The 24,346-nt window shown below is 42.8% G+C and overlaps 1 protein-coding gene across 1 annotated transcript in view; it reads left to right on the plus strand.

The window, feature by feature from the left end:
* The window catches only part of LOC309574429 (deubiquitinase DESI2-like), a gene marked incomplete at its 3' end in the record, with an annotated part of 74,921 nt that overhangs the window by 49,487 nt on the left and 1,088 nt on the right, over nt 1–24,346 (plus strand). The window contains exons 2-4 of the mRNA XM_082284100.1: nt 6,419–6,491; nt 7,817–7,910; nt 8,836–8,977. Coding sequence (XP_082140226.1) covers nt 6,419–6,491; nt 7,817–7,910; nt 8,836–8,977 — 309 coding nt within the window. The remainder of the gene's footprint in view (nt 1–6,418; nt 6,492–7,816; nt 7,911–8,835; nt 8,978–24,346) is intronic.

Below are 24,346 nucleotides of genomic sequence, written 5' to 3' on the forward strand. Positions count from 1 at the left end.
ATCACTAAAGCTCCAGGGCAGAGGGGGTGAACAGCAGAAGGACTGGGACATATTGCAGGACTGTGTGTATGCCTGGGGCCGTGGAACATAAGTGAGCACTGCTGCAGTATGACTGAAGCGCCCTGGATCTGCAGGAAGCTCCCTGTCCTGCACGTCTGTAGTTGAAGTAAAGCTTCCTTCACCCCTGCAAGCATTGCTTGGGGAATAATCTGTGATCTGTTTTGGGCCCTCTCCTTCCACCTCTGTGCGCCCAAGATTCTGGATCTTGATTTCACAAGATGTACTGGGGGAAACAAACCCTTCTGAAGCTGCTGGCTATATGCTGTAAACAGATGGGATTTTACTTGCTGGTTTCCTGAAATGCTGTTCTCTAGCTTTCCCCTCCAGTTTTATCTTTTGTGCTCTCAAATTTCTGGATCAATGCATCTCAGAACATAATGCTGAGCTATTACTTTGATGTCCCCTAGCTGGGCTCCTGCATCGATCTGATTTTGCCTTTAAAAGACTGCCTTTTGTGCTGAGATTTAACATTGCAGAGGATTCTCTTGGTGTTTGAGATATGACCGATCAGTGTATTTGTTAGTGCACACAGTCCTTTGCCTGTCTTCATGAGGCTGCTTAGGTAACTTGACTGCAGGGGCCAAGCACTGCCCTGGGTGTTCTCCACTTGGATTTGTTGAGCCAAGGGTCTCTTCAGCAAGCCAGATCCCCCATCCTATAAAGAGGCCCTGTAAAGGGCCAAGTACAGTGTGTGACTTGGCCCTCAAAAAGAAAAGGATTAAAATCAAGCTCAGGTGGTAGGGCAGACAGTCTCTTATTGGACCTATGTTGCCATGAATCCCTTAATACACTTCTTGCTTCCTAGCAGTATTTAAGTATCATCCTTTACTGGTTTTTCCCTTTTTCCTAGAAGTAAGATCTGCCAGTGAACTCACAGGGAAAAGGAAGTAATCCTTCTGAATTACAAGCAGATGGTTCTTTGAGAAGAGATATGGACAAGTTACTGGTTCATCATCTGCACCCGTCCTCGGTAAAGGTGTCTTGGTCACAGTAGTGTGTGGCCATACCTGGACATCAGAGAAGCAGATGAGGTCAGAGCTGAGCTCTCTCTCTCTAGCCTGGTATCCTGGCTCAGACATTGCTTGTGTGTGATGCCTGGTGAAGAACAGAGCTTTCAGCAAGGATCTATGACACTGGGTACTCTGAGTTTGCAGCTATTTATTGAAATCAGATTTAATTAACAACTCCTGGTGCATTTCTTTTCTATGTGTTCATACAGATCATAAAGAAGGAAGGCTTAGCATTTGCTCAGTAGTGAACAGATATTGTGGAGTGGAATATCTAGTCTGTATTGGGGTGATAAATGGAATATTGCTTAGTGTGTTGGCTGCTCAGAGAAAGTATCAAGTGCACAGAATATCTGAGATACTCACAGGAGGGGTCTTGTCTCCAGCATCTGAGGAGCTGTTTAGTTAAACTGCTTAGCACATTGATGCAGGAAAGATTTTGGTTGACACACTGTGGAAAATAATGAAGTAGGTCTGAAGTAGGGAAGAGAGAGTTATGGCAGAAACTTCAATGTTATAGCACAGTATTAGTTGATGGCAGAAGTTTGTGGTAACGTGGATGGGCCTCTTCTATCTGGAAACCCATGTTTCTGGTATGAGTTCCTAGGAACTCTGCTCTGAAAACTCCCAGGATGATATAATCTGCCAGTATCACATCATCTGCTTCTCCATTCTAGACCTAAAAGACCCATATCAATATAATGAAGCTTTTTAGTTTCTTTCCTTTCTGGAAAGGCTTTTACTTCTACCTCTGTGGGATGGATAAATGAAGTGAATAACACAAAAACTGACTCAGAGTATCTCCCAGAATCTAAACTATCTCACCAGTTATTGTGATCTCTGAACCAAACCAACAGAAAATCAGAGAAAACCTAAATAAAACCTGAAAATTTTCAAATTCTACTTCATCAGGGACCTTCATTAAAAGCTATTAACTTGTACACTACAAACTAAATGCTCAGGTTCCTTTCTGGGTTTGAATTTTGGGTTCTGGGCTATCTGCTGCTGTTATGAAGTGATTATAGCCTGGTTAGCCTTTCTCCCTGCCTCAGTTATTGTCTGAGCTGTTCTCTGTCTCTGTTGAAGATGGAAATGAGACAGAATACTCCAAGTCCCTCTGTGTAAGGTTTAGGGCACAATTTTCCAGGCAGTATGCAATGCAAGCATGAATCACAACTCCCTTTAAGATACTGCTGTATTCAGTTCCCTGGCTCTTTTCATCTGACTGAACAGGCTGCAGATTTTTGTTTTTAATCTAAGCAATAACCAATTTACTCCAGAGATGAGTATTTGCTGACTGTTGCTGCTGTTCTTATGCTTGGAGTTGCAAACCTCTTGGAAAACAAGGCCAGCTCGTGCATGTGTGTACAAACCTGGTTTAAAATCTGGCTTGGATTCTCTTTTCCAGCTCAGAAGTGACTGACATGTTCACTTTAGCATGGCTTCCTCCTGAGACGAGCTGTGGGTTGTGCCAAAGTGCTGTGAGGCATTCACTGTGAGTTCAGTCACACACTGGAGGCAGATTCTACAGCACCCTGGAGACAGGGGTGAGATAAGGACAGTACAGCCATGATTCAGAGCTGCCTTGGACTTTCATATACATGATACAATACATATCAGTCTTGTAACTATAGAACCAAGATGTAAATCAGACCCTGCTTCAATAAAATCCTTGTGTGATTGCAGTTATTTGAAAGAAAGTACTAAATCAGGATAGCTTCTGTTCAGTTCAAACTCAGATATGGCTGAGGTTGTTGCACTTCAGTCCATCATGCCTCCTTTAAAGGAATTAATACTAAAAAATACACCAGTTAAATACAGAAATGCCCATGTGAGGGTCATTATATTGCAACACCTGGCATCAGCCATAGAAACACTTTTGCTCCTCTCTTCTTTATCTATGGTGGAGCCTCCTCATCACTTGTACTTTCAGACCTGTCCTGAAGCCTGGCTCTCTGCTCCTGGAGTTGGACAGGATGGGTTGCAGGGGCTGAAATTCTGTGCTGCAAACAAGAGTGCTTGGGGGACAGGGCAGGCTTGTGATCTGAGAGTGCTCTGCATGTATGAGGTGATCAGGTCTCAGAACATCACTCTAACAAGTAATCAATCAAGGAGAGGGGTTTTTTCCTGATTGTTTTCTTATTTGTTGTTTGGATCCAACATAAACTTTTACATGGAAGAAGAAAAAGCTATAGCTGCAAGTGGCTTTCAGTGTAGCTTCCTTGTTCGAAATGCAAAGCCTGATGCAGATGAGGCTCTTCAGATAGCCCTGATTTTGATAACTGACAAGAGTATTTCTAATTTAAAAAGTCTCCCTTCTCGTCCTATTAGTTACTTCTCTAAGCAAAGCAGCTGTCGTGAGCTGGGCATGTTTTGCTTGTATTGTTGCCGTGAGACAATAGCTTAGCCTGGGGGAAGAAGACAACCTACTTACCATATCATGTGGGAGTTGTTTCAGTAGGACTTGAGAAACCAGTGTTTCTCTGAAGCTCGCTGAGACTACCTGAGACTGTCTGAGGAGTTAACCCGTGAGTGTACCTTCAGCCAGTTTGCAGACAACACCAAGTTGGGCAGGAATGGTGATCTGCTTGAGGAAGGCTCTCCAGCGGGATCTGGACAGGCTGGATCAGTGGGCTGTGGCAAATCATGTGAGGTGCAGTGAGGTAAAACGCCAGGTCCTGCACCTGGGTCACAACAGCCCCATGCAGTGCTACAGGCTGGGGGATGAGTGACTGGAAAGCTGCCTGGCACAAAGGTACCTGAGAGAGCTGGTCAACAGCAGCTGAACATGAGCCAGTGTGTGCCAGTGGCATCCTGGTCTGTATCAGGAACAGTGTGGCCAGCAGGACCAGGGCAGTGATTGTCCCCATGTACTCAGCACTGGTGAAACCCTTCAAATCTTGTGTCCAGTTTTCGGCCCCTCACTACAAGAAGTATGTGCTGGAGTGGGTCCAGAGAGGGGCAATGGAGCTGGTAAAGGGTCTGGAGCACAAGTCTGAGGAGCAGCTGAGGGAGCTGGGAGTGTTTAGCCTGGAAAAAATGAGGCTAAGGGGAGACGTGATCGATCTTTACAACCACCCGACAGGCGGCTGTTGTGAGGTGAGGGTTGGTCTCTTCTCCCAGGCGACAAGTAACAGGATGGAAATGACCTCAAGTTCTGTCAGGGGAGGTTCAGAATAGATATTAGGAAAAATATCCTCACGGAAAGGGTTGTCGAGCTTTGGAACAGACTGTACAAGGAAGTGGTGGATTCACTATCCCTAGAAGTATTTAAAAAATGAGTGGATATGGCACTTGAGGACATGGTTTAGTGGTGAACATGGTGGCAGTACTAGGTTGATGGCTGAATTTGATGATCTTAGAGGTATTTTCCAACCTTAAAGATTCCATGATTCTATGAGGTGTGGGAGATTAAAGAACTGAACTGAGGGGAGACAGACTTTTGTCCCGTGGTGTCATGTGTGGCTGCCACCCCTATCTTCTTTCCCAGTCAGAGTAGGGATATTCCTGCTGCAGAGAACTAGGCAACAGAGAACTGTGGGGAAGGGCAGCAGAAGGCAAGGGCACCTAAATACCAGGCGTTCAACCCAGGGTTCACTGCTAATGTGCTGTCCCAACTGGCAGAGGCCGAGAGCTACCTGACCCCAAAAACAAGAGTTTGCATAATTCAAGTGAAGAAGTAAATGGAGGTTACACAAGGTTTGCAGAGAGCAGTGGGTAGAGGTCCAGCTGGGGTCAGGTGGTTTGCTGCCTTCTTGCAACAATACATCATTTGTGATTAAAAAAAAACTCACAAAGAACAAGAAGCATTACAGGCTTTTCTGGAGGGAAATGGAACTGCTGTACTGCCAGAGGCAAGCATTTTTGGGGACATGGTTTAAGATACCAAGATTAGCCATATATTAAGTCAGGCTTGGGATTGTGGCTTTCATATCAAAGCTACTGTGTTTTTTCACAGTAGCAGTGGTTTTGCAGAAAACATTTTCAGGTGATTTACAGAGCTGCTGCAGTCATCATAAATACATAAGCAAGTAGTGCAAGCACAGTAGCTGGAGTATGCCAGACCTCTGGTTGCCTGACAGCAGAGGGATTCTTACTCACACCATGGCAGCTCAATGACACCAGACACAGGGAAGGTGCAGCTTATCCTGGTTCAACAGGAAGCTGCTACTAGACTCAAAAGAGAATTTTAGTTTAATGAACCTGTCATGTCCTTGTACAAGAACAAGTGAACAATACTCATTTTCCTTGCAGTGGTAGATTAAAACCAGAATTTAGTTGCTCTGAGTTACTAGAAGATGCATCTCCACTCCACAGCAGCTGTAAGTGAACTGTAAATATACCAGGCATGGGCAGTTTCCTCAGTGCCTGAAAACATCATTTCTGTAGCAGCACAGCTCTGCAGCTGACCTAATAAACACTGATGCTGAGCAGGGCTAATAATCTCCAATGCAGCATTGCCCTGGCATGGCTGCACAGCTTCCTGCTCTGGAATTAGCTTAGCTGGGACTTGTTTGGGTGTCTGCACTGTCCTTCACGGTGTGGTGGAAACAGGCCCTGCGCAGTGCTTGGCAGAGCAGCATCACATGCATGCACCGGACTGCAGTGCTTCTCTGCTCTAAACGTCACAGGGAAGTGCTGGGCTCCAGAGCAATGGAGTCAGTTAAAATCTCCTCTTGAAAATTTGTCTTTGATTTGGATGAAATTTTGGTCACCTTGGACCCTTGTCTCTTCTGAAATCAGTGCTTGATTATATATGGTACTTCTCAGCAAAATGTTGACTAGCTCTGAGTTCCTTTTTTTTCTATAAAGCACTTATGGATGTTAGATAGTCAATTACTTAGGGGTGCTCCTCTGACCTATTGGGGCAACAAACCTCCATATCTGTGATGTCTTTGCCTAAAACCTAGCTAATAATAAGTAGGTGTTGGGAGGTGATGTAAAAAGATGTGTGGAATTCTCTTACTCCAGATTTTGAAAATCAAATAAGGCAAGCGAATTGATAAAGCTGACTCAGTGTCAGGTATTTAGGTGAGAAGATAGATAAATAATCACACATCCTGTAGCAGCTGGGTTTATGCAGGTTTAGGCCCAGTTGTATCTTAATGCAGGTTAGTGCCTTAGGTGAAAAGGTTAGATGAGCATTTTTCGGAGAACTAATCCCATCCAGCTGAATAAACAGAGTACCCACTTCTGTTGGTCTGTAAGAGTCTCAATTTGTTTGTCTCAAGATAATTTCAAAATCACTCTGATCCTTAAGAGGAGCTGGGAGATGGGGGATAAACCCTAGACCAAGATCATGTGTTTCTTTTCCACTAATGCTTCCCAATGTGGCTTCTCTCTTACTGTAGTACTGGATAAATGAATACACCTCCACCTTGGGGATTGGTGTCTTCCACTCTGGCATCGAGATCTACGGCAGAGGTATGAAGTATTTCCCTTTTACTGCCTGCAGAACATGGGGACAACTGTATGGCTAGTCTGATATGGAAAAGCACCCCAAACTTACAGCTTTTGGCAAGGAATGTTTTGAGGAATGAAAAACAAAAAACTCAGCCAATTCTCTTTTTGGAGTCCATTGTGGAGTATAGGAGGAACTCATGCAGTTCTGTTATGAACCATGTAGTCCTTGCTATTCAGCATGTAACTGCAGCCTGTAAAGGTCATGCAGGTGTGTAGCAGGATGGCAGATAGGAGGAGCAATGCTGGAAAGCCATTCTGTAGTGAAGGAGGGGGATAGAGAGTGGAAGAAATGAGGGAGGGGGAAGAGAGGTGGATCAGGGGTTGTCTTAAGGCCTGCAGATGTGTTTGTGCTAATTCCCTGTCAGGATACATCTGTTTTCCAGTAATTCCTTATGCGTGCATATGGTCTAGAAATCTTGGAATCTGGGTTTTTAGATATTGGAAACTATTGATTTGAAACAGTAGAGTTACAAAGAAAGGAAAATGTTGTGTAAGACTTTTGAAATTGTCTGAAAGGGGTAGAAGCTGATTAGAGCCACCGATTTCAAAAGTCAAGGGATCTGGAAAACATCTGTAGTGTTGGGAGGGATGAACTAGCATCACAGACTTTGTTTCCTTTTTCAGCATTAGATGGGAATGACTTGTCTGCTCACTCATGGTATTTTTAGCCAGTGCCATGCAGTAGCCAGAACCCCTGTGGTGCCATTTCCATCTTGAGAACAGAGGCTTTCACAGGCCCCGTGAGATGGCCTGTGTGACACTGGGAGGATCACAGGCTGTGTTTCACAGGCCATGCAAGGTGGCCTCTATGACATGCAGGGACTCCCTGGCCTGACCTGTGTGCTGAGGCAGCAAAGTACAATCAGCCTGGCTTTCTGCAAACACTTCCCACTCACTGCCTGTAAATCCCTCTGGAAGATTTGATTTCTCCCTACTCTAGAAATTACTTTTTCCAGCTCAGTAACTGGCAGCCTCTCATAGTTTATCCAGATGCCTTCAGTGCAGAACTTTCCACTGAGAGGAAGCCACCTGGATGGGGACAGACTCGGAGAGTTTTCCTGGTGCTGTGGGAAAGCAGTACATTTAGCATGGAGGGAGGCTGTGAGGGCATCCTCAGTCCAATAGGTAACCAGGCAGTGAAAACAGCTTTCAGAGTCTGGCTGGAACAGATTTTGGCAATAGCCCAGCCCCTGGTGCTGATGTTGAGCCATGCAGACAGCTGCCATAGAATTTTTCCTGACATGGCGTTCATTCAATTACTCACAGTCTGTTTCTTTCCTTGTCAGAGTTTGCCTATGGAGGGCATCCCTACCCTTTCAGTGGGATTTTCGAGATCACACCTGGCAGTGCGGTAGAACTTGGCGAGACCTTTAAATTCAAGTAAGGGCCCTTTTCTACATCTCCCCCTCTGCCCCTGGTAGCCATTGGTGTAGAGGGAGCAGGGAAGTCCTGTCCTCTGGGTCCTCCTTTCACTCTCCCCACTGCCATCCTTCACATGATCCTGATTCAAAGGCAGCCCTGCAGGGATTTTGGAGGTGGATAAGAGAGTGTGTAAAAAGCATACTTACAAACGAGTGCAGTTCTCTTTTCCCATTCTATTCATCTTCTGTGCTCCCAGTTTCACCTGTTACACAGAGTCAATGCACAGGGGAAAAAAATAAAACTTCTCTTTTTATGAGTACCCCCTATCTGTGGATACTGCACAGAGTACCTGAAGTCATCACATGTGTTTATTGCTGCTCTGTTACAAGGTACAGACTGGCTGCTAGAGGAGTCTGAGAGGATGCTGCATTCTTGTGTTGTTCAAGATGCTCAGACGGTGGGACTGTGGGTCAAGGAAATGTCCATGGCAGGGGGGCTTGACCTTCCCAGACTGCCAGTTTATGTTGAGGGTCATTTTAGAGCAAGTGCTACTGAGTGAGTATCAGGAGAAGCAATAGGTTTCTGCAGTAAGTTTTCAGTCTGCTCCTTCCTGGCCCAGGCGACCCTCTCTGTTGTAATAGAAATTTCTCTTGTGGAATGATGGGTAGAGTGGGAGTAAACCCCCAGAGCTGAGACTTCCCTGGTGGTGAGCAAGAAGATCTCAGGGCTGTTGCCTGTGTGATAACTTGCTTTGTGGAAAAGCTGTGGATATTACTATGCCGTTCTGTTAGTGAGAGTCTCTGATAGCCTTAGATATGCATGTCCATAACATTTTAACCTGTCCTTCTTGCCAGTGTCTGATCATTTCCTTCTCTCTCAGTATGTATCACACTCTTCACTGTATCTTTCTGTTTCTCCTGTTGTATGTTTTGTTTTTAACTAGAGAATCTATTGCCTTGGGCACCACAGACTTCACAGAAGAGGATGTGGATAAGATTATGGAAGAGCTGGGCAAGGAATATAAAGGAAATGCGTACCACTTGATGCACAAGAACTGTAATCACTTTTCTTCTGCTCTGGCTGAGGTGGGCACAAATGGGGTTTATTCATTTATTTTTTACTGTTTCAGATCTGTAGTAATGCTCACAGAAAGGGAACTGGGGTTAGCACACTCTGCCAGGTCAGAACCCATAGCCAAATATCTCTGCCCTTAATATTTCTGGAAGCCCTTTGCTGTTGAAAGGGATGGGATCAGGAGGTAGAGATGTGGCAGGTTTATCACATGTTTGGTCTAAACTGTGTGGGAAATTAGGAGTGCTTGTAATTTGGTTCACTGAACAGGCACTGAGCAGGAATTCAAAGGACAGACCTGGTTAGCATGCAAATATGCATCATTTTTATAACAAACATAAGTAACACTATATGATCTGCAAAGGTATAAAAATGGTATATCAGTGTTCTGGAAACAAAAATTTGCAGTATTCAGAGACGGGGTGTTCTTTTTCTTTATTTAATCTGCACCAACCAAATCCTATTAAAAAAAAAAAAATATTTTCTTATAGACATCTTCAGTGCTTATTCATTTTCATGTTCTCAAACCACTGTGAATTACAACAGAACTGTTACTTCTATTCAGAGACAACTGAAGCACAGAGAAACACAAATTCTATTCCATCTGTCTGCTGATTTGGGGTATCTGATTTTTGATTCCCAAAGATGTGATTATTTTGGGGGAAGTTGCCTTCCTCCTCACCTCCCAGATGAGATGGTTAAAGTGTGTTTCAGTTAAGGTGTGACTATTCAGCATTTGTGTAAATCTGATTTCCAGATCTTGACCCAGTGTCAGAAAAAGATGGGAAAAGCACAAAATGGAAGTAACCTTCTATAAAAACTTTCTGTGCTTTCCATACTTGCTTTATGGCAAACTCAAGGAGAGAATATAACTTGTCATGATAGGGTATGACTGCTGTAACAGTGAAACTTTAATTTCTCCCTCTGGAATCCCCATCCTAATTAATCACACATCTCTTGCCTTTCTTCATCATATGGGGCAAGGGTCCTATGCCAATAACCTCTTTTGCCACAAGTGTTCATTCATCCCCAAACAAGCCCATCACGGATCCCAAAGTGAGGTCAGTGGAAAAAGTACTGCATGATTTTGTAAGAAAATACATAGTGAATCTGAGAACCAGTAATTGATTTACAAGGGACCTACTTAGGCTCTTAGGAACACCAATTCTCTATTGGTTCCATCCTTATTAATTATATAGAGTCCTTTCTGTGAATGTTAACAAATTAAAACAAACAGGAAGGAATTGAATTGGTGCAAACAGAGAATGAAGTTCCAATAAGTACAGTGAGCAAATCGATGTTAGCCACACTACTAATTTTGGAATCAAATAATCAAATTACTAAAACAGAAAATAGGAATTTTAAAAATTAAGAAGGAAACCCAGGAGAAAGCTGTGGGATTATTAAGAAAAGATGAACAAAATTCATTACCTGCAGCAGTGAAATAAAGTAATTGCTTACTATGTGCTTTGAAAGGTAAAATGTCTGTCTTGTCTCCAAGCCATAAGGTCAAAGCCATTCTTCCTTGATTCTACTGCTACATATCAGTGTATCCCTCACTGCTCCTTCCTTGTCCAGCCTTCCTAACACAAGTCAAGTAAGAGATCTTACAAAACCTAGTACTGTATCTTAAATTTTGTTTTCAATATGCCTTCAGTGGGCATCTTTATAGGAGTGGAATTTAGGGTTGTTTTCCTGCAAGAGCTTTCTTGATGGATTCAGAGTGCTCATTCATTGCCCTGTAACCTGTCTAGATAGTAAAGCAGAAGCCTGAATAGCTGGTTCTGACACTTCTGCTCCCAGGAGCAGAATTTACTCGGGATTTACATCAGTTTAAATAAGCCCTTCATAGGCAAGCAGGATTTTTTGTTGCTGTTGCTCTTCGCATATGCCTGTGTTTATCAACCCTCTCTAATGCATTACAAATGCAAACCCGGAGGAGCTGGACAGCAGGCCCAGGAGCAGAATGTCCTGGATGGTCTCTAGCACAGGGATACAGAAAATGGGAGCTGAAATTCTTATAAAAATAGCTGGTGGTAAGACACTAAGCAAAAGTCCCAGCATTTCAATATGCCTCAGTCAGCAACATGAGGAATACGTGTGGCTGCCTTACAATAGATATCCCCATCCATTCTTGTAAATACAGTAAGTCTGGCAATTTGGAGCTGGGTGAGAAGTAGCATAGCTTATCTTGGGATACTTCTGACCTTTTGGAGGAAGACTGCTTGAAATCTATTAAGGCAGAACCTGCTTGAACTGAAAGCAACGAAAGTTTCCATTCTCAACATCTGAATGCTTTCTTCACAGCCTAAGTGATTTTTTCCTCTTCTTCTTGCTGTAGTTCCCATTAAAACGAAACAAACCAAAAACCACCCCATTAGCAAGCTCCAGTCCCTTCCATGTTGAACTACAAGATGCATCCTCACAGTGCACAGAACATGCTGGGTACATGATGATTGGCTCAACAAGCCTGTGTAGATATGTGTCACCACATAGGGCAGAAAACAGAAATTATATTTGTGCCTAAAAATTAATTATGAGATGAGTCTCTTTGGTGTTTGTACTGCTCTTTTCTTCAGACTCGTCATCTGTGAAGAAGTAATAATAATAACAACAACAAAAATACTTAGCACCTATTTATGCACACTCATGTTCTGTGACAGTTAAAGACAGTAAACTGGAAAAATTATCCAAAGAATTAAAAGAAAAGATGTAGAAATTTTGCTCAACAGAATGAAACACTGGAACTGGGATTTAATTCCAGCCACAAAAAAAAGAGCCAAGGATTTTTGGTGTAAATTCTTGATCTTTCTGTTGCTGTAGCCCGTCTGAAAGGTGATGCTATAGATACCACAATGCCCTTTCACCCCAGAGAGGGCTTGGGGTGGAGGATGCTTTTTAGCATGAAAGAGGGGATGACCAGCTCTGCTCCCAAAAGCCCTTTAGGCTTTTCTGCTCACAGGCGTAAACCATTGTGCACAGTTAAGGAGATGGTTGTTCTCAGCCTCCCAGGTAATACCAGGCAGGTCACATCCCTGTGCTGCGCCAAAGTGTCCCCCCTCCTTGCATACTGGGTTTATTTGCTTCCTTCTAAAAGGGCTCTGAAATCTTTTGATGACAGCTCTCTCATCTGCCAGTGTTAGTTCCTGGTTTTTGGCTTGTATTGTTCTGTTTCAGCATGCGAAACCAGAGACAGAGCTTTATGAGTTAATGTGTGTTTACACAGACCTGTCTGGCAGGCCTTGAGGTTTGGTTGTAGGCCCTGTGCTAGGCGGCTGTGTTCAGACACCCTAATTTCCTCAGCTGGCTGTGGGCTTGCTAATTAGTATCCATGCAGATGTTGTCCCTTTGGCAGGGCTGTGGGTGGTGAGGATAATATCATCTGGTCATATAGACTGAGGGTTAAGTGTAGCCATGTGTGCTGCTGGCTGGGGTCACAATTCTGCAGAGGGAAGGGTAAAGAGGTGTAAGATTGGCTCTCCTTCCTGGATCAGCTTCCTCAGGAGCATGCTGTGAGACAACAGTCACATATCCAATTGCCAGGACTTGTAGGACAAGTTCCTCATCCTCCCAAGGACTGCTGAAACCAGAGGTTTTTTTCAGATATTTTTGTTTTCTTTTCCTCTACCTGTGTTTTCTCAACAAATAGAACATCCATTCAGAAATCTTCCATCTACATCTGTTTAGGAAATATTTTTCTGTCAAATTCGCGTTTAAGATGATGATGCCTTGGGTCCCACCATGATAACTGGTAACTTAGTCTTTAAGAGTTACATGCAGGCTGACTGCTGATGGTTAGAGGCATGTCTGGACCTATGACTGTGACTCTGCCTTTTGGCCATGCATCTTGAAAAATCCCTGGACTATAGGAAGTCCAGCACAGGCAGCTAAGCTGTACTTAACCACTGGGCATGCCTTTGATCTACTATCTGCCTCTGAAAAAACTCACTTTGCAGTGCAATTGCAGCCTTGTTGTTTGCTGCTGTGGCATTGAGCCTCTCCCTGAATCCATGCATCTCTTCTGAGTCTTCTGAACTTCCTGCCCACATCACTTGTAAGCTGCAAGGGGCTTTATTTCTTACTCTCCCATTGCCACTTAGCTCTGAATTTTCCTTTCTTCCTACTGCAGACTGTCCAGCATATTTGACTTGCTCAAGACTTAGTTCTCTCCCTGCTTTGCCAGTTCCCTATGGACATGTAACAAGCAGCTGTTGGAACAAAGAGGCATTGGTCTACTCACAAAGCTTTCCAGCTTCTCTGGAAAGAAAACAAAGAATGCTGCAATTTCAGCTTCAGCAGTTCAGATTTCATCTTCTCCAATGCCATTTTATGGCAGCTTTCTCTGTAAGTGAACATGCTGCATGATCAGGAGTCTCCTCCTGTGGATTCTTCTCCACCAGGATCTTTGGGTTATTCAAGAAGTGAAGAACTACCAGAAAGCATAAGTGTCTGCACAGCACTTTAATTAGTTTTGAAAGAAGTTCTGATGTAAAGCAGGGCAGAATTTCCTGATGGATAATCATAAGAAAGAAATCTGATGCATTCCCTGTGCATTTGCCCAGCTTCAATTTAAGCTCACTGTATACACACCACTTAATACCTCTTTGCAGCCTCCCTTTACCCTCACCATCTATGTCAGTGTGGAAATGTGAGAGGACCTTGATTCAAGCAGTGAAAATCTAGTCAAGGTTGCCTCAGCCACTTGATTCCTGCAACATGGTGTCATGATACCTGTATTTATAAACCTCTTAAGCAAATTGTTTGTGGATTAAAACAAAGAGCTCCATCAACTGGGATTAGCAACTTGCCTACAAAAAGCTTTCTCCTTTCATGTTGCTTATGCTGACAGTCCCCAAAATCAAGTAGTACCTCTACCATACTCTCTGAAGTATGTCCAATAGGATGGGCAATCCCTTTAGAGGACTTATGCTTACAGTTTGTGCAAAGAAAAATCACTGAAGTCATCATCATCAGATCCCAAACTTCCCATCCTGTTCTGAGTTCATGTACCATTCTGTGTTTTAGTACTCCAGTGGGGTTTCATTCTGAGGAAGTTATGCATGTGTGGGGAATTCAGTTAGGACTATGTCAAGATTGGAAAAAGCCCTTCTGTTTGATTATCTGTTTTAAGTTACTTTGTTCCTAACAATCCCCTACAATCCTCTCCAATGTATACTTACAGCAGTACGTTCAAAGGGCCCTTCAAGTAATTGCAAAATATTTATGTTCTTTATGAGTTGTCCTGGCTGATGAAAAGGCTGTTTAAACTCTGCCAGATGGTAAAAAATATTTTTGAACATTAGAAAAACATTTTAAAACAAAAAAAGAAAGGCTAAAATAATTAGTTCTTTCCATAAGATGAACTGTTGAATTTCCTGATTCTTTTAAAACATGGAGATGTGAGTTAGAAAAAGGACAGAAGTTACAAATTGCTCTTAAGAAGACAGAAAGGCAGGGAAAAGCCAAACTCAAAGAAATTCCTGTACTCTAAGTCCCCCTGTGAGGACCTGAAGGTCTTAGGTTCGATCCTTGACACTGCTTTGCAGAAACACTTGTGGGCCACAAGAAAATGTGCTGTGAGGTGCCATGAAAGACTTGCAGTTACACACTTTGTCACCAAGACTGCTCTTTGGGTGTAAGGGTCGGAGCATGCAGACACGGGGAACTGTGAAGTTGCTGTCGGAAGGCTCTTGTCAGTGCAAGAGCATGGCTCATGATTTCCCTGCAAGCCTACAATAGAATTTGGAGTGGTGAAAGGCAGATCCAGGGTGAGGCAAAAGCATACTTGGCACAGCTTGTACTTCCAAATACACGTAAAGGTGAAAGGTTGACTGACAGGTTTGGGCATATGAGAATATGAGCCCTGCTGATGGGTGGGGATATGGTGAGTGTACAGTGCCTGAGGACAGCTTCTTCACAGGAGGTAGCAGCAACTAGAGGATCAGAGGGAGGATAGTTTACAGTTTTGAGGTTCTTCTCCATTCTGGTGATATTCCTCAGTGTTAAGTGTAAGGATCACAAGTGTCATTGGATCTTAAAGACTCTGGAAAAGCTTTTGCTGCTTATCCCATTCACAAACAGAAGACAACTCATTTGACTTCTCACCAGCAATTTTCTATGCTTCTGAAGTTTTCTAAATAAGCTGTGGAGCTGTGGTCTTACCAGAGTGATGACAGTTGCTACAGCACATCTCAGAAAAGGACAAACCACCATGGGGAGGGAGGAAAACACCTCTGAATCAGCACCATAACTGGAAGATAAGTGAAATGACTCAAGGAAACCACTCTTTCTCCTTTCATTAATGTGATTATCGCCAAGCAACTATCCCCATTTAAGGAAACCCTCCAGCACCTTGCTACAGGACATACAGCACATGATTATCAAAGAAGTGTGGCTTCTGAGCATCAGGGAAGGTGGCCCCTTTTAATCCCCAATAGCCTTACTAGTGGTGGGAAAGCAATGAACTCAGTGGGTCTTATGGGACCTTTTGATAACATATGAAGTTATAATTAAGAAATTAATTGAGAGGTAGTGGTTTGATTTGCCTAAGAAATTGTTCATGTTGGAGCTTTACCTCAGGACAGCAGTGGCAGAAGACTTTAATCTTGTATCACATCTTTCCTTCATCTTCTTGAAAGAGGAATGATTTCTTTTTGATTTGTGTGAGTAATTTATCTTAAGTACTGGAAAAGATCAAAACCCTCTGTATACCCTGAGAAACACCTGAATGGTCTGGTATGAATCCCTTCAGAGTCTTCAAAAGCAGAATCTCATTACATCACTGAAGGGTGATGAAGCACAGTCAAAAACCCTATTTGCTTCCCAAATTATCTCATCTTTCTCATATACCTATTAAACCTATTAAAAAAGATCAGACCCAACGTGTCCACATTTGATCATTCTTCAGATGGCTTTTAAAGGTAATTTGGATTTCAGGAGTTAAAAACTCTGAAGGAAAACTGATTGGTATCTCATTATCCAGCTTTCTTTTGTGCCTACTGATCCTTTTCACCCCTTTATTGCTTTAAATATTAAAAGATCTGTTTCCTTATTGCTCAGCATTTCTTGATGCAAATGATTGGATCTAGGGAACAGGGCTCAAAGATGCCATCTGGACAGATGGTTAAAATTTGAACTAATTATTAGAGTTGAACTAGGATTTTTGGAGTAAACCAGGTATTCAAAAGCAGAGCCTTTTAGAAGGATGTGATAGTTTTAATAAAACTATTGCTAGGATATTTTGTGGGTTCAAACAAAACTTCCAGCTGATGAGACATACTCATTCACAAGTAACTGAAAGAAGCTTGCTGAGGTGCAGAAGAGCAAGTTGGACTAAGGATTTATTTACCTTTTGTCCCACATTTCAGGAAAAGTTCTCCTGAATATCACCCACAAAATGTTCTGAAGCAGGGAATCCCTCAGCCTCTCCTGTGGGAACTGTCCTACCTTAATTATTTACATAAACAGGGAGATAACACATTTCAGCAGGACAAAAGAGAGGCCTAAATCAGAATTTTTGTCCTTGTTTTAGAAGCTCATTTTGAAGTTATAGAATTTTCAGAAGTTTCTAGGGAGAGAAAATTATTTTGGAGAACTGGTGATCTTGTTCTTGTACTAAAGTGGCCTTGGAAAAAATAACTGGAGGTTAACAAAGTGAGCTGGGCCTATTCTTTGTTGACGAAGGAGGGGAAGAGAGTCTTCTAAGCATTTGACGTGGCTGAGGTCAGCCTTGGAAAATTCTTTAGCACCCTAGATGAGGCTGGCTCCTAGAAGGCAAGGATTCTGGACCCTGTCACAATCAAATACTTTGCAGCCAGAATCCTAGAGCTGCAGCACTGCAATACTCAACCTGGGATGTAAATAGCTTCCAGTCTCCTTAAGTCACCAGGATTCTCTCAAATCAGCCTAAAAGGATGGTGTCCAACAGGAAATGCCCTGAAGATTAACAGATGGAGTCTGCACAGTGGATCCTGATGGTTACCGAGGGCTGTAGCAGGCATCTAGCATACCCACAATTGATGTTGACACCACAGGGATATTATTAAACCTGCATGCCAGATGGAAATACTTGGTAAAGCCACACATCTGAATCTCCTTGAGAGGCAGGGGATGATCTTGGTGCAATCAAGTTTGCTTGCAGGTGGATCACTGGGTCTAGAATGGGTGCTAGGGCTTATTTACCCTTTCCTTGGTATTATTAGTCGAGATCTGTCCTATTGACAATAGCAGAGAGAGGCACTGTCATTGCATATCAGTGTGATAACAGGAAATCCGCATCTCTTGTGACTGCAGTGCACCAGAAGATACCTTTGTTATTGGCTGTACAGCTCTGTCTGGTGTATTCTTTCCTGATGGTATGGCTGTCCCAGTTGCCCTTTGTCAATGTGGTTGGAGTTTTGCTAGAACAGGGGGATTGTGTTTTACTTGTGGAGGGTGTGGAGCTGTGCTGAAGTGGCAGGAGATGGTAGACAGTACCTATTTTCTCTCTGAATATTCACCCATCCTTTTTCAGCCACAGCAAAACTGACAGCATATAACAAACCTCAGAATCCTGCTTTCTTCAGAGAAGCTTGATTTTCAGCAGATTTTCTGAAATAAGGCAGGTTTGCTGAATCAAGGATCAAATGAGGGCAGTTTTTTAATCATCAGTGAACAATTCAAGACTAAAGCTTTTCAGGTCCATCCCCAGGCGCATGTGACTTCTTATCATCAAGTTATTAAAATCTAGGAAGCTCTCCTTAGCCTGAAAGCTATCACGGAGAAAGGATTAAATACCAGAGAAAGGAGCTTCAGGTGGCATTTGAGTCACAGTCAAAAGCAGCAGAAGTTTTTATAAACCAATCCTTCGCAAATCCTAAGTAGGCAAATAATGCTGACGTCTTCCTTAGTCAACAACTGCTTTTCAGTTGCCTCTGTTGCAGAGGAGGTAGGTGTTTTGTTGAGTGAAAACCTACGTGCAATTCTGTTAATGGCAGAGGAGACGATGCTCCCAACAGACATCAAAGACAGAAGGAAATGAAGAAACAAACAAATGAACAGGCACAGGACATGAAAGAACATTAGTAAAGCTTTATTTCCTGGTGCCTGAGCCAGTCCTCAGTGAAGCTGATGGAAAGACTGGCTTAGTGCAGCAGCCTTTGAATGTTGTTAACTCCATGGAGAACAGGCTGTGTTTGTTTTCTGGTTTCTAGCTGCCACATATGTTTAAAAGGAGCTTATTTATTAAGATGCCCTGCACCCATAAATTTATCCTCATGGTTTCAGATGGATGTAGTTTTACCTCTTGTTTCTGCCTGTATGCATGCACAATTTTGACTGCATGTAGTTAATAAACTGCTGTATTGCATTCCTGATATGGTGTCTCTGCAGTGGTAAAATGACGTTTTTAGGTGTAGGTTGTGTATAAGTTGAAATTTATGAAGTCTTTGGGAATTCCTTAGAATGAAGGCTTCTATAAAAATATAATTTTTTCCCCACTGTTAACCTCTCTAGCCTTGCTATCCTGAATAGTCCAACAAAAATTATTACTGGGATAATTTTTTATATGCACTTTTCAGCTCTCAGTTCATCTTCTTTCCCCATATCTACTTGTGCAGGAGAATAATATGAGTTGGCAGGTAATTTGAAACAGAAATCAACCCCCCCTAAATGGCAAGTTTTTAGCATATCATTTCAATTTTTTGAAAAAGGGCTGATTTTGTCTGTGGCTATTTTAGGTTTTAACTATAATGTGATCTATATAGCAAAAAAAAAAAAAAAAAAAAGATTATAAGTGAAGATATTTTTAGAGGAAATTTACAAAAGAAAAATAACTTGAGCTCTCTGGGGCTGGTGTAAATGTGGTGGGTTTATCCATCTATTTTATTTTATCTGCTTTTTGCATCTGTCTTACCAAACTGAAACCTCTGTTTCCTTATCTGTTATAAATGAGCATAATATCTTGGAGCTAAGTTAGTTCACACTGTCTGGGGAGTTCATTCCTGGTCACACCCTCATGGAGCCTTTGAGTCTGTGTGTGTGCAAATGCCAGGGAACAGTGCCTCCTTTCCACAAATGAAGGTGGCAAAAAATATCCCTGTCCTTTTCACCACTGCCTGATGCTAAATGAAAAGTGTGACGAGTGTAATGAACTGTTTGACTATGTTGATAGGCTTTGAGACTGGAACCTTTTGCTTAGGAGTTGTGCCAATGCTGCCAGACAGAAGGTCTTTCCCCATTCCTACGAGTTCTTGTATTCTCCCTTCTCATTGTATCTCCATCTGCAGCAATCTGCTCCTCACTAATGTTAGGAAACAAGGCTTGAGACTGAAACACAAGATTTTTCTAGTTAGCTATGCAGGAAAAATAGACACTCTGAATGTCTTCTCCTCTATGCATATGGGTTGGCCTGGTCATGCTGAGCATGTCCATAACACTTCAAAGGACAACCTTGTTAAGCAACAGCTGTTCTCAGCCACTGGTCTTGAAACAGCATCTGCTAGGAGAAGGCAATTCCTCTTCGTGCCATCATGATAATAGGAATAAATTGCAGTTGTTCATTCATTTGGTGGGATATTCTTTATTTTAAATGCCATTAACAAGCCCAGACTTAATTATACTCAATTTTCCCCAAATGGTCATCCATTATGAGACCACTTGCTACCTACCCTATCATCCCGCAGCTGTTGGCTGTGCTTATAAGTGCTCCTTACAAAGACCTTCATGCTCAGAGGGCATTGCCATGCTCCAGTGTTGGTACATACTAATTAGTGATGCCACTCAGAATTCAACTCTGAATGTGGTTCAACAAGGTGTTACATTTGCACTGGTGGCTGGGCCAGCGAAGCTGGAACAGTCCTGTGAGTGCTGAGGTGCCATGAGCCATCTGTCTCATTTGACCCAGAGCTGCCTACCCCACCACCTCTGCATGCAGACTGCTGCAGAAAGGCAACTCTGCCCTTCTACCACACATCCACAGAGGTCACTGACACATTTCCAACTAGCATCATAAGGGGAGAAAACCATGGGTATTAGTCCCTTCGTTCAATGCTTTCCTTTTTCCCTCCCTCCTGGCCTAGTGTCAGACAGACAGTGCAGGTGCTACCTCTACTTTACAACACCCACAATCCTGGAGAAGACCCATAGGAGTTGCAGTGTCTTGCCCCTTGCAAAACAAAAAAGGATTGCATAGGAGAATGGGGGCATTTCAGGCAGTTGCTTAAAATCATTTAGAATTCCTTTGACTTGGCTGCTACCTTCCTGCCTTTGACTCAGGTTCCTACCTCCCAGAACACAGCCTCATTACTGAGCTCATTTATCCTCATCTACAGTTTCTCAGCTATACCCTTTCCTCTGTAAGTCACAGGCCATTCCTGGCTCTGCTGAACGTGTGCTGCATGCAGCTTCACAGCCCAGTGGCACTTCATCTATTCTGTTGATCCCCACAGGCTAGTTAAATTCCCCAGAGTAGAAACTGTAATTTTTACACAGTAAGTATACTATAAATCTGTTTCAAGCAATTGATCCTAGCATGCCAACTCCACCAAGGTGAGACTGTACCTTCAGGTGTGTTGTGAAGGTGGTTACGTCCATTCTCTTTCAGAAATGTTATTTTCAGTGTACACACTATGTGCAGCAGCTGATTAGGGGTGCAGAGCTATAGGGATGTTCCTTGATGCACTCAAACTCCCTTAGCTCTGCCAGCACTGGGTAATTATGCTACCAGGTTAGTTTTTGTGAGGTGGCAAAAAAGATGTCCCTTTGCATTGGGTCCCTGTTTTATTCTGGATGTGTCAAAGAACTACATAGATTGAATTGCCATTTTCTCTTTCTATGGATGTGTTTTGGCTGCTCTTGCCTGGGCAGATGTGCTGGTTTGTATCTAATGGCCTTATTCTGAAATTCTGATAAACATAATCTATGCTGTATTATGTAGGCCTTGTAGGAACCATCTTATACAAATACTGTAATGATTCCCCTTGAGCTCTACAGCCTTTGCTGTTAAATTGCTCTGAGGTGTGTGTTAGACTCCTCAGGTGCCAATAAAAACCCTCTGCATTCTCTAAGAAACACCGAGGGAAATACTATACAGTAGCTCAAATCATACGTGTCCCACGTGGATGCCACCTCATCTTTAGCAAGGCTGCTAAGTGGAAGAGGCAGTGGGTGGTTCAGCAGATGTTCAGTGCTGAACTCTCCAAGCCTCAGTTTGAAGATAAGAATTGAAGTAATTAGCTTGTATTGTTTGAGGAATGTTATGTTGTCTCTGCTCATCTTGATTTTCATGGATTGGTGCCTCTGGGAGGGCTCACTTAAAAAAAATATCTTCAGTGCCTTGAGTTATACTTCTGTGCATGGCTTGAATTGCCCCAATTGCATCATCCAGCACAACACAGAACCTATTACATTTGAGAGCCTTCTCTTAGGATCGACAAGTGATCAGCCCTTGTCTTCTTTTTGAAAGGGGCTCAGCCTGTTGGACTATCTCAGATAATGTCTGGCATATGCCCATAGAACCAAAGCCTTCTTAAAACACAGCACATCTATAACATTGTCTTCTAGAAGGCAGGAGACTCAGCATCTTCCATTGTTGGATGGCATTTCAGCCCATGTTTCCCAGCTGCCTGGCTGCTCCCCTGCCCACCACAAAGCTTTACAGGGAAGTGTTGAAGCTTTGCCCAGCAGGGACATGTAGCTCCTAGGACACTTAGGGGAGGGGAGAAGGTGCAGGGCCGTTTGTACATTCTAACCAGTGACTGTTTAGTGCAAAATGATACAGCTTAAGATGCTGGGAGGATATTTTTGTATCCCAAATTAGTTGTTTCTTGATGAGTTGAAATCCTGGTGTGGATTTGACAGTTGCCTAGAAAAAGCACCCAAACTGTCAGGTCCCATTTCTCCTGCCCATTTGGCTTCAGCCATGGACGGCTGAACGGCTGTTTCCACTTGACTCTGCAGGTGCCGGCCGGGTCATTCAGAGTTCTTACTCAGAGTCCCCAGAAGAAGCTGCAGCTATGGGAGATTTGGCTTTCTGTCAGCAGGTGCCGCTCAGTGGAAGCTGCAAGTATGTGCAGCCTTCGCCCAAGTCCCTGAAGCGAGAACTGGTCTCAGGCAATCAGAAGTTGTGCTTGCTGCGATTTCTGACCTGTAACAGTTTATTATTTATTTACATCTCCTGTCAGAGTTAGCACATGACCTAGCACAGAAAAATTCATCTCCTTCAAAAGAGAAAACCCCACTTGTTTGGTAAGGAAGCAAAAAAACCCCATGTGAAATCTTGAACTCTAAAACCATCTGAAAAAGGGTTCTGCTGATGGAAGCAATGGGTGGTAACATCATTCAGTGAGTTTATCGTTGCAGTGAGTGGTTTTCAGTGGAGAATTTCTCTTAAGAGCTGCAGTATATGGATTTTTCTGTGACTTCATATGCAGTTGGAAAACACCCACTTCATTTTGCTTGTGCTGTTTTATTTAAACTCAGTTGGCTTAATCCCAGGGCAGCCAGGTTTATTTGATGTTTCTCCATTAGCTAAGCACTGCTGGATGCTCCAGCACAATATGCTTTATGGCAAGGAGTAAAAAACACAGAAGCAGACTGTAGTGTTGGTAGCATTCCCTGCCATTGCTCTTTTGCTCCTATTGAACGTTGTGTTCTGCTGTGGAATAGTAACGAGGCCATATGGACAAGAGGTGACATGACAAGCAAGACTGAGGTAAGGGAAACCTTCATCATTATTCTTGAGCTTCATAAACTGCTCTTTGTAGCTTGATGGCCTGATGCCCACACATCTTCATTCTTTTTCTGGCTCTTCCTTGCCTTATTGATTCATTCTGGGTGAAGAAGCTCCTATAAAAAAAAGGCAAACATCTCAGCATTGCTTCCACATTGGGAAATGCTATTTCAGTTGCTAGGGGATCTGCTTAGAAAATAGACCCAACTCTTAAAAACATTTCCATTTCAGGCCATCTTACTGTATGCTGTTCTGTTGTTTCAGCTAATTTTCCAAAGAATCATACCCTGGTTTAGTTGTTCTATTAATATCTGGGAGGAAGACTTTATTAAAACTTTAAACTACTTGAGAACTAAACTCACATGCATGCATATGTCACAAGGAGCCTAAACTGAGGCATCTTCTATACCGGCAATATGTTGCCTAAATTCCTGAAGAGGAAGAAAGAGGAATGCTACAAAATCTGAGGGAAATTGTAGTGCAATTTGTGACTTTGTCTCAGGTCAAAGTAGTGTAGTGTAGGTCAAAATGTTTGAGTAGAACACATGGAATACAGTTTTAAACTTCAACAGCATTCTTGGGAAAATTGTCTGATATGTCTGATGAGAAAATCCAAATGGATCAGCAAATTTTCTATGAATGAGTCTTAAGCATATGTGGAGAGGTTATCCACTTATAGACTCAGACAACAGCTCTAGCAATGGAAACCAGGGAATCTGGATGGAGATAAAAAGTTGTTAACAAAGTAATTGTCCCCAGATTAAAAATTTCAAAAATACAGATTCATATAGCTGTGTCTAAGGTTAAGTGGAATACAGCATTGGTAAGAACTGAAATAAAAGTCCTTGGAGTGTATTAGGTGAAGAACAGTCTATGCTTGCAAGTAATTTTAGCAGCTAAATGGCTCTGCTCATTCTCTGATACCTAATGATTCTGTCTCCAATTTCACACATTGATTTTTAAACAATGCGTGTCAAAATGAAGTGAGTTCCATAGTCAAATTAGCACAGTCACAGGTTTGCTGCCTTCTCCACACCTCATTGGAAACTCCACAGTGCTGGAGCAAGCTAATTCCCTTATGCTCAAGGTGACTGCTGGACTGGGGCTTAGAGCATTCTGCCCAGGCCATATGCATGAAGGACCAGCTGCTCGTCAGCCGTAACAGCTGTAACATGGCACAGCCCGTCCTCTAGAAAATGTTCCATTCTCCCTGAAAACTTCTTGAAACCTCCAAGCCCTCTAAATCCTCTTATTACCTTGCCAATAAAAGACTTCTCACCAAATCATCTTAGTGGACTCCAGACAAACACCATTTTAGTTTTTGCAGTACTTAGTATTAAATTAAGTGTAGTTTTAGTCAGAAAGAAGGTGGGAGGAAGAGCAGAGGAATTTAATATTGGCAAAAGGTACAGTATGGACAACCTGGAACTACTAATTCATGTAAATTGTGGGGCAAGGTCTGCGGGATGGAGTTTCCTCTCTGTCTCTCTTGCTCCATGGGAAACAACACAGGGAGGGAAGGAGAATTCAGGTATGATGACTACTGAACCTGCTACGGACTTTAGGCTCTAGTATACTGGTGTAGGGCTCTACACACAGGCAGTATGTTTACTAAAGAGAGGCTCTTAAGGCATGCCTGCTGGTCAGTTCCATGTGTGTCTCTTCTGCATCTGGT

This window comes from Coloeus monedula, assembly GCF_965178545.1.
Source record: "Coloeus monedula genome assembly, chromosome: 6".
NCBI classification, from domain to species: Eukaryota; Metazoa; Chordata; class Aves; order Passeriformes; family Corvidae; genus Coloeus; species Coloeus monedula.